Source organism: Colobus angolensis, unplaced genomic scaffold, assembly GCF_000951035.1.
Source record: "Colobus angolensis palliatus isolate OR3802 unplaced genomic scaffold, Cang.pa_1.0 Scaffold25, whole genome shotgun sequence".
Lineage (NCBI taxonomy): Eukaryota > Metazoa > Chordata > Mammalia > Primates > Cercopithecidae > Colobus > Colobus angolensis.
The window spans coordinates 5,085,566-5,095,456 of record NW_012115710.1 but is presented as its reverse complement, the minus strand read 5'-3'; the positions used below and the strand labels follow the sequence as shown (position 1 = coordinate 5,095,456).

Sequence of the window (9,891 nt, the reverse complement as noted above, 5' to 3'; positions counted from 1 at the left end):
CTGTCCCCTCTTCTCTCGGGATCTCTGTCCCCCTCTCTCTGGGTCTCTGTCCCCCTCTCTCTCAGGGTTTTTGAGTCTCTTTTTCTCTGGGCCTCTGTGTCCCCACCCCACGTTCTCTATGGTCTTCAGATCCTGTCTCTCTCAGCCCCTCCTCTACCTCCACCTATGGGCCCCAAGGCCCCTCTTGGGACTAAAGGTCTCTGGGCTGAGATATGACATTTGGTAAATGAGTAACTCGGGTCCCACAGTCAACAGGGTGCTTCGGGTGGCTGCCCCTCCTCCATGGACTCTTCCCAGAGACCCCAAGTCAGGGGAGAGAGAGGAGAAGAGGATCAATGAGTGTCCACTGAGCCACCACCCAGAGTGAGGGGACAATATGGCCACAGGCAGGATCCCAGGGAAAAAAAAAAAACATGGGAACCAAAAAGACACGGAGACAAAGCACGCAGCCGGCTTCCAACAAGGGGGGATCTGGGGGGAGGGGGCCCGATTTGGGTCTGAGCCAGGTCTAGTTCTGAGGGTCCCACCAAAAAAGTCGGGGAGTGCCAAGGGGATGAGGTCAGCGAGTGGCCCCACCCCCGTCCGTTCCCGCGGGGGCCCCTTCCCGCGCTGAGCTCAGCATGACTCAGCAGTCGCTGCCTGCAACAAGGACCCCAGATACCGGCCTGGCGAGGCATCTGCAGATGCCCTCGGTCAGGGGCTGCCCCGCCTGGGCTGCTAGGAGCGGCTCCTCTGTAGGGCAGGGCCTGACCCCACACCACGCCCCAGTGGCTTCAGCTCCCTGCCCAGCGCACGGGCTACCTCCATTGGGGCACTTAAGCAGGGTCAAGGTTTGCGCCGACTCCGTCTCCCAGAAATCAACATGGACCAGGTCCACTTAAAAAATACGCATTAGTTGAAGACAGACGTCTCGTCCATAGGTCCCCAGACTGTTTGTCCACAACGCAGGGCTTCTCTTTGTGGGCCTGAAAGAGCACACGTCAGGCAAGACACGAGGGCAACTTCAGAGACACTGTTTTCAGGGCCAAGGAGAATTCTCGGAGTCTATGAGTTGCCTCCAAAACAGCCCCCAGGACATGCAGTCCCAAAGACACCGCAAAGCTGGAAACAGACATTTCATTCCTTCCCATTTCCACTGCCAGAAAACGACTGGGCCCTTGAAAGAGCTCCAAGGTATCCCCAAAGTGCCAGCCAGTCTTTGGAGGGTTTCAGAGGGCTGTCCAGGGTTCCAGAAGTCACCCTACCTCATACAATGCTCCTCCTGGGCTTCCCGCACGGGGTGAACCCCACGGCTCCAGAACAACTGCCCTTTCCAACTTGCAGAGCACCTCAAGGACCTAAAGATCGCCCGGGGGAGGGCTCCAAAATACAGAGTTTGCATCGTGAACTCCCACCTCTGTAAAGCCCAGGACTCCAGTCCTCGCACCCCTCTGTCTCCCAGAGAGCCCCAGGGGTCCAGAAATACCATCTCACTGCCTTCCAAGCTTCCCAAAGATCCGGAGGCTCCTTATCTCGCAGCACAAACCTCAGGCAACTACAGGTCCTCCCTGCACCTCTGAGTTGCCCCTCCCCCCACTCAAGGTTCCAGAAAAATCCATGCCCTCCGAAATCCCAGAATCTGACTTTCCTTAGGCACCCACAGGACCCCAGGGTCATCAGTTCACGGGACTCTTAATGCTTCCATAAAACTATGGCCTCCCAGAGGGACCCCAGCCCCCATACCCCCAACCACGAAACCCTCCATTCCTCGAATCAGCCCCTGGGCCCCAACCCCACCAAGCCCCCATTTCACAACACACTCGCGCTACAGGCGCGTGACTTCCCCCTGCTTTGGGGCGGGGGCTGAGACTCCTGTGTGCTCCGGATTGGTCAGGCACGGCCTTCGGCCCCGCCTCCTGCCACCGCAGATTGGCCGATAGCCCGCTCCGAGCGCCCCGCCTCCGAGGGCCAGCGCACTATAAAAGAAGCCGCCCTAGCCACGTCCCCTCGCAGTCCGGCGGTCCTGCGGGTCTGATTCTTGCTTCAACAGTGTTTGGACGGAACAGATCCGGGGACTCTTTCTTCCAGCCTCCGAGCGCCCTCCGATTTCATCTCCACTTGCAACCTCTGGGACCACTTCTCGGCCATCTCCTGATTCTGGGACCTGCCAGCACCGTTTTTGTGGTTAGCTCCCTCTTGCCGACCAACCATGAGCTCCCAGATTCGTCAGAATTATTCCACCGACGTGGAGGCAGCCGTCAACAGCCTGGTCAATTTGTACCTGCAGGCCTCCTACACCTACCTCTCTCTGGTGAGTCCCCAGGACGCCCCTGGCCCTAATTTCCCCCAGCTGCGCACGTTCGGCCTTCAGCGCAGGCGTCGGCCTTCTTTGTCCGGTCGAGTAAACAGAGGGCGGAGTCCCCCTTGGCCTCGCCTCCCGCTAAGCATTGTTCCCTCCATCTCTTTCCGTAGGGCTTCTATTTCGACCGCGATGATGTGGCTCTGGAAGGCGTGAGCCACTTCTTCCGCGAATTGGCCGAGGAGAAGCGCGAGGGCTACGAGCGTCTCCTGAAGATGCAAAACCAGCGTGGCGGTCGCGCTCTTTTTCAGGACGTCAAGGTAACTAGTGTGTGGGTAGGGTAATGGACTACATCTCCCAGCAGGCCGTGCGCGCGAGGAGCCTTGATTTGAGGGCTTAGATGTCGCGTGGGCTTCAGGGAGATTGAGTTCGGTCTTGTGAGCCCTTTTACGGCTGGAAATGGAGGCCCACGTCGTGCAGTACCCCCAAGACGCGGCTGTCCACACCGCTGCGTAGTCTTAAGGACGTGTAGCTGTAAGAGCTAGGACGGGGTGCGGAGAGTGATAAATACAAGCTATCACATGTCTTTGTGACCTGGGCCTCTGACCCCCACCAACTCTTGGGAAATGTAGGTTTAGTTCTATGTGCCGAGTGTGTATATTCTGAAGCCATTTCTTCCTTCCTTATAGAAGCCAGCTGAAGATGAGTGGGGTAAAACCCCGGATGCCATGAAAGCCGCCATGGCCCTGGAGAAAAAGCTGAATCAGGCCCTTTTGGATCTTCATGCCCTGGGTTCTGCCCACACGGATCCCCATGTACGTACCCCCTGCATCCATGGCTACCCAACCATACCCCTCAAGCCTTTGCTCTCTTTGGGCAGATTCCCTTCAGAGCCTCATTAATTTTTTTTTTTTTTTTTTTGAGACGGAGTCTCGCTTTGTCGCCCAGGCTGGAGTGCAGTGGCGGGATCTCGGCTCACTGCAAGCTCCGCCTCCCGGGTTCACGCCATTCTTCTGCCTCAGCCTCCCGAGTAGCTGGGACTATGGGCGCCCGCCACCTCGCCCGGCTAGTTTTTTGTATTTTTTTTAGTAGAGATGGGGTTTCACCGCGTTAGCTAGTATGGTCTTGATCTCCTGACCTCGTGATCCGCCCGTCTCGGCCTCCCAAAGTGCTGGGATTACAGGCTTGAGCCACCGCGCCCGGCCCAGAGCCTCATTTAACACCTGTCATATTTTAATCTGCAATTGGCAGCTCTTTCTCCCTCTTTTCCAGGGATCGGGTTTCTAATTTCTCCCTCTTCTCTCTCAGCTCTGTGACTTCCTGGAGACTCACTTCCTAGATGAGGAAGTGAAGCTCATCAAAAAGATGGGTGACCACCTGACCAACCTCAACAGGCTGGCCGGCCCGGAGGCTGGGCTGGGCGAGTATCTCTTCGAAAGGCTCACTCTCAAGCACGACTAAGAGCCTTCTGAGCCCAGTGACTTCTGAAGGGCCCCTTGCAAAATAATAGGGCTTCTGCCTAAGCCTCTCCCCTCAGCCACTAGGCAGCTTTCTTAATGACCCTAACAAGCCTTGGACCAAATGGAAATAAAGCTTTTTGATGCAGCTGGTGGTTTTGTGTGTGGTATGGAAGATGAGGTGGGATCTGTTCTCATAAAGCTTCTGGCTGGGTTGGGGATGCCAGTGAAAGGAGTTGGCCGCATCTCCCATTTTCTTATCTAAGACAAGAAGCTATCTGGGTAGTGTTGAACTTGAGGGTTCTCTGCTTGCCTGGCTGTTAACTGTCCCTCCCAGATGATAGAGCCTCCAGGGAGTTGAATTAAGACCTGGGTTGGTACTTGGAAACAGATCTGTTCGGTCTCAGCCAGAAACAGCGCTATTTAACGAGTGATTATGGGGCCAGGTGGGCCGATCAGCTGATGTCAGGAGTTCGAGACCAGCCTGACCAACATGGAGACACCCCGTCTCTACTAAAAATATAAAATTAGCCGGGTGTGGTGGCGCATGCCTGTAATCCCAGCTAGTCAGGAGGTTGAGGCAGGATAATTGCTGGAACCTGGGAGGCGGAGGTTGCGGTGAGCTGAGATCAGCCTCATTGCACTCCAGCCTGGGCAACAAGAGCGAAACTCCCCTCTCAAAAAAAACCAAAAAACGTGTCTGCCTCACGGAGGTTGCAGTGAGCTGATACCGCACCAATACACTCCAGACTGGGCAACGGAGTGAGACTCTGTCTCAAAAAAAAAAAAAAAAACAAAAAAACCCCTCAATTCTGGGAGGCAGCTGAAATTATTAGGCCCTTTATATGGGCACATTGAGGCTACTGCTATGCAACTTGCATGGCAACCAGGAGGCTCACTGAGGTCTTTGCTCCACAGTTTACAGATTAGGGCCCAAGCTTCAGTAATCCCAATGTGAGGTGCACACTGAGAGGAACTGACAAGTGGAGCTGAGCGGCCAGGCACACGTGATGCCCAAGCAATGCTGGACAAGGCGTTTAGGGTTCATCACAGAAATGGGATGTGAAACTTTGGGCCGGATTCTCCAAGTGGGAACTGAAAAAGCTGAAAACAGGCCTTAAAAAGCATGTGCTGAGTCCAAGCTGCAAAACTGCTGTGTCAGCTCTGACTCCTCCCCTTCTTCCCCTGGGGCTGGGGTGTGGTGGCTCAAGCCTGTAACCCCAGCACTTTGGGAGGCCGAGGCAGGAGAATCACTTGAGCCCAGGAGTTTGAGACCAGCCTAGGCAACATAAGGAGCCCCCCATTCTCTAAAAAAAAATAAATAAATGCAACCAGGTATGGTGGCATGTGCCTATAGTCCCTGTTACTTGGAAGCCTGAGGTGAGAGGATCACTTGAGCCTGGGAGGTTGAGGCTGCAGTGAGCCATGATTTCTCCACTGCACTCCAGTCTGGGATTCAGAGGGAGATCCTGTTATCAAAAAAAAAGAAGTGGCCAGGCACGGTGGGTCACACCTGTAATTCCAGCACTTTGGGAGGCCGAGGCAGACAGATCACCTGAGCTTAGGAGTTTGGAGACCAGCCTGGCCAACATGGTCAAACCCTGCCTCTACTAAAAATACAAAAATTAGCCCAGTGTAGTGGCGTGCTCCTGTAGTTCCAGCTACTCAGGGGGCTAAGGCAGGAGAATTGCTTAAACCCAGGAGGCGGAGGTTACAGTGAGCCGAGATTGCTCTCCACTGCACTCCAGGCTGGTGACAGAGCCAGACTCCGTCTCAAAAAAAGAAAAAAAAAAAAAAAGCTACACAAGGTTCACAGCTGTCCTATAGATCTTCTTCCTACTCACACAGCCAGCCCCTTTATGCCGAAGATGTCTTAAGCCAAATTTTTGCCACTTGCAAATCAAGGCCCAAGTAAGCAATCAGAGGTACCTTCCGTGAATGACACTGGAATTTTAGAACAGTAAAATCCAAGTCTCTCTAGAATAGGAGGATGAGCTCAGACCAGGGAAGGGGTGGCACTGGGGGGACGTCAGACCCAGGCCCACCAAGTATTCATGTCTGACCACACCTGGGATTCTTAAATATAGATGTATTTTTTTCATCTCATCTCCGGACACACTCCAATCACACCCCTCCTGCCCTCCCCTCCCAACTGCAAACCAAGCGGTGCAGACACAGCACAGCACACATGAGGGTCCCTCCTTTTCACCAAAGCTGAAGGCAGGGCACCGTTTGGGGATGGAAGAGCCTCGAGGTAAATGTGGGTGTTCTAGAACCCAGTGACCTCAGTTCTGGATCATGGGAAAGGGACTAGTATGCAGCAACATGGTAAGGTTCCAGATCTAGAAGCCAGGACCTAGAACCTAGTGGTTTCACAGTGGGCTGGGCGGTTGGGAATAAGCCAGGTCGGGGTAGGGGTAGACAGCCAGCTCTGTCCTCTGCAGGCAGATTCCCTGGAGGGAGATCTCAGATAAAGAAAGGAGGAGTAGGATCTGGTCCAGCAAAGGCCAGAAAGGCAGGAAGGCATCTGGACCGAGACTGTTTGTCCTCCAGAAGGAATGAGCAGCCAAGTGGTTCTGCCACCTCTGGCTTGGCCGAAGTGTAGGGGATGACAGGAGCCGGATGGAGGGATCCTCCAGGCAGAGCCTAGCTCTGGCATGCCAGGAAGGGCTAGAACATGAGCCCATCCCAGAGCCCAAGTTCTGGAGTTGAAATGGAGAACCATCTGCTCTCAGTTACCTTCAAACTCTGAAAAGTGCCCCGGCTCTGGACTTGATTGCCCCATTTGCAGGGACACCACGTGGTTTCCAGCACTTGGTGGCCCGCATGCCGGGCCTGAGCGTGGCCTGCTCTGTATGCTGTAGAATTTGCAAGCCTCACGGTGGCTCTAGGAGCCCCAGACCTGAAAGCACCATGCCAGGTTTCCTAAAACCTCTGGCACCACCGCAGAGTAATGGCAGATTCCTGGCCTGTGGGAAGCGGTCCAGGCCCAGGGGATTCCAGGGCGCGGATTATGTACTCTGGAATCAGAGAAAGGCACGGCTTTGTGGATTCTGCAGTGCAGGAACTTGGAAAGTGGAGGTGGAGGGGCTGGAGTGTTTGGCGGACTGAGGGAGGGCACTGCGGGGCCAACCCCAGTGCGGATCTGGAGCAGGGGTTTAGGAGCAGCCCCCCTCTGCATCCTCTCTCTGGAGCAGGGAGGCAGGACAGGCAGGGAGTGTGGTGGGGGGGACTTAGTTACGCTCCTCACCCAGGGAGCTGGTGGGGCTGAGGGGCTCGCTGGGGGTGCTGAGCGAGCTGGAGGTGGCTGTGTCCACAGAGTTGCGCTTGCTGCCGCTGGTGGAGGAGGTGCAGGACGCTCGGCGCGGCCACTCTGGCGCACGAATGTTGCGCCGGTCCTTGGCGGCCTCCTCGTCCTCATCGTAGCGCTCGCTGTCTTCCTCCAGAGGCCCGTTCCGGGGATCCTCCTCGTCCTCGCTCTGGTGCGGGCTGGAGTGTCGTGACAGCGAGGGCGACGGTGGCACCGAGGCCGGCCGTGGGTAGCGGTACCCTTGGGCCTGCATACGGGGATATGGGTGCAAACCAGGGTGAGCTGAGGACCTCACAGTCCCACCCAGGCATCCAGCCACCTCTAGGCCTTCCCACTCCAGGAGGAACCCCCAGCCCTTTAGCTCCTGGCTAAGCAGAAATCCAGGGTCCACTCACCGCATCCGCCTCGCTGGGCTCGTAGGTGAAGTGCTCTGGAAAGGCCTTGGACAGCGCCATGTGGCGCGCAGACATATAGTACTAGGGGAAAGGAAGGGAGGGGGCAGAGGACGTGAGAGCCAGGCCCCACTCCTAGGCAGATGATGGGGCTCCTGGCCATACCCTTTATGCAGATGAGCACACCCTGCTGTACCATTGAGCCTGCCTCATGCAAATAATCCATCTGACTCCATCCCTTATGTAAATAAGCAGACCTATGAATGGACAGTTTCTGGGCCACACCCCTCAAACAGGGGCCGAATTCTCAAGTCAGGCACCTCTGTGGCCACACCTTTATGCAAATGAGCATCCCTGACCAATGTTCTTTTTTTCTTTTTCTTTTTTCTTTTTTCTTTTTTTTTGAGACGGAGTCTCGCTCTGCCGCCCAGGCTGGAGTGCAGTGGCCGGATTTCAGCTCACTGCAAGCTCCGCCTCCCAGGTTTACGCCATTCTCCTGCCTCAGCCTCCCCAGTAGCTTGGACTACAAGCGCCCGCCACCTCGCCCGGCTGATTTTTTGTATTTTTTAAGTAGAGACGGGGTTTCACCGTGTTCGCCAGGATGGTCTCGATCTCCTGACCTCGTGATCCGCCCGTCTCGGCCTCCCAGAGTGCTGGGATTACAGGCTTGAGCCACCGCGCCTGGCCTTTTTTTTCTTTTTAAACAGGGTCTTGCTCTGTTACCCTAGGATGGAGTGCAGTGGGATTGATCAAGGCTCACTGCAGCCTCAACCTCCGGGGCTCAAGAGACTCTACCACCTCAGCCTCCCCAGTAGCTGGGACTACAGGCGCGCACCACCACACTCGGCTGATTTTTTTTTTTTTTTTTTTTTAGTAGAAATAAAATGTTGCCCAGGCTGGTCTCTTAACTCCTGAGCTCAAGCGATCCTCCCTGTTAGGCCTCCCAAAGTGCTGGGATTACAGGGACGAGCCACCACCGCGATCGGCCTGGTTCATTGCTTAAAGGGACAGCAACTGTTACAAGTAGGATGAGACCCTTCACCCTGCACCAAAGACCCAGAGCCAGGAGCGGCTGATTTCCCAGGAGAGGGTAGGAAGTCGGGGGGGAGGTCCTACCCGGCCTAGGTATTTCCAGTCCAGAAGGTCGGAGAGGCGCTCCGTGCGGTTCCGCTGGATGATACGCTGCCGCCGGCTCTGCTGACAGAAGCTGTAGAGGAAGGAGGTGAGCTGCGAGCAGGAATCATCCAGGCTGCGGAACCGCCGGTCGAGAATGTAGATACCTGCGGAGGCCAGGACCTGGGTTCAGAAAATGTCCTGGGGAGATCTTCATTGTCTCCAGGACTCTGTGGCACCAGGACCCCTCCTCTCCCAGGGACCCGAGAGCCCCCCCATTTCCTGGTGCCCCTGGTCCCCAAGGGTGCAAGCTCCTCCTTCCCAGGATCCAGGAGTCCCGGCTCTCAAGCCCCCTTCTGGAATCCTCAGGGGCCTGGGCGCTGACCGTAAGCTGAGGGGTCTGCGATGTGTTCCTCCATGAAGCAGCCGAAGCCGGAGAGATTGGTGGAGACACTGGGGATGCCCATAACCGTGCACTCAGCTGCGGGAAGGCAGGAAAGAGACCCACTCAGCTTCCCTCATCTCCTACCGTCTTCATCGCAATAGACGCCTCAACAGCGCCCTCTACCAGTGCCTGTACCAAGTGCCAGGCGCGGTGCGGAGCGTCGCTGAGTCCCCACAGCCAAGTTGTGCATTTCCCTATTTCTCAGAGGGAACGCTAAGAAGCTCAGAAAAGAGAATTACTTGCTCTTGCTCCAAGGTCTCGAGATGCGGGAAAGTCTATAGTTGGGAGATAAGGATACTAATTTATTGAGCGTCCCAATGTCCATTTGACTTAACTCTCACAACCTGTAGGATTGGGCCAAGGTCCATCATTCTACTTAATTGTTCACAACCTGTAAGATCCTTTCTTGTGCCAGTATCTTGTACAGACTTAGTCTATTTTGATGGCGGGTAAGATAAGGTCTCTCATTATTAGTATCCCTGTGTACAGAGCATCTACTGCGTCTTGTTTAATACCTTTAACAACCTTGATAAATAGTTCAAGGAATGTATTATAATTTTTTGATGGATTTTTATGCTTTTTTTTTTCCTTTTGAGACAGGGTCTCACTCTGTCACCCAAACTGTAGTGCAGTAGCACAATCTTGGCTCACTGCAACCTTCACCTCCCAGGTTCAAGTGATTCTGGTGCCTTAGCCACCTGAGTAGCTGGGACTACAGGCGCACACCACCATGCCCAGTTAATTATTGTATTTTTAGTAGAGACAGGGTTTCACCATGTTGGTCAGGCTGGTCTCGAACTCCTGACCTTAGGTGATCCGCCCATCTCGGCTTCTGAAAGTGGTGAGATTATAGGCATGAGCCAGTGCGCCTGGCCCAATGCTATTTTTTTTTTTTT

General features: G+C 55.0%; 2 protein-coding genes across 3 annotated transcripts in view; one reads left to right on the top strand and one right to left on the bottom strand.

Moving 5' to 3' along the window:
• Positions 1-1,352: 1,352 nt before the first annotated feature.
• Positions 1,353-3,883, top strand: FTL (ferritin, light polypeptide). 2 transcript variants are annotated; one of them, XM_011946424.1, is made up of 4 exons: positions 1,353-2,290; positions 2,452-2,598; positions 2,971-3,093; positions 3,587-3,883. In XM_011946424.1, exons 1-4 carry the CDS (start codon positions 2,189-2,191, stop codon positions 3,737-3,739), a joined length of 525 nt encoding a protein of 174 aa, XP_011801814.1. In that variant the 5' UTR covers positions 1,353-2,188; the 3' UTR covers positions 3,740-3,883. The 2 variants fall into 2 exon arrangements, with proteins under 2 accessions (XP_011801814.1, XP_011801812.1); XM_011946422.1 differs by having other exon boundaries at positions 2,968-3,093.
• A 1,921-nt stretch (positions 3,884-5,804) lies between these two features.
• The window catches only part of GYS1 (glycogen synthase 1 (muscle)), a 28,927-nt gene continuing 24,840 nt past the window's right edge, over positions 5,805-9,891 (bottom strand). Inside the window, exons 11-14 of the mRNA XM_011946531.1 lie at positions 8,936-9,031; positions 8,554-8,717; positions 7,441-7,521; positions 5,805-7,292 (exon numbers count right to left, since the gene is read on the bottom strand). Coding sequence (XP_011801921.1) covers positions 6,969-7,292; positions 7,441-7,521; positions 8,554-8,717; positions 8,936-9,031 — 665 coding nt within the window. The 3' untranslated portion in view covers positions 5,805-6,968. The remainder of the gene's footprint in view (positions 7,293-7,440; positions 7,522-8,553; positions 8,718-8,935; positions 9,032-9,891) is intronic.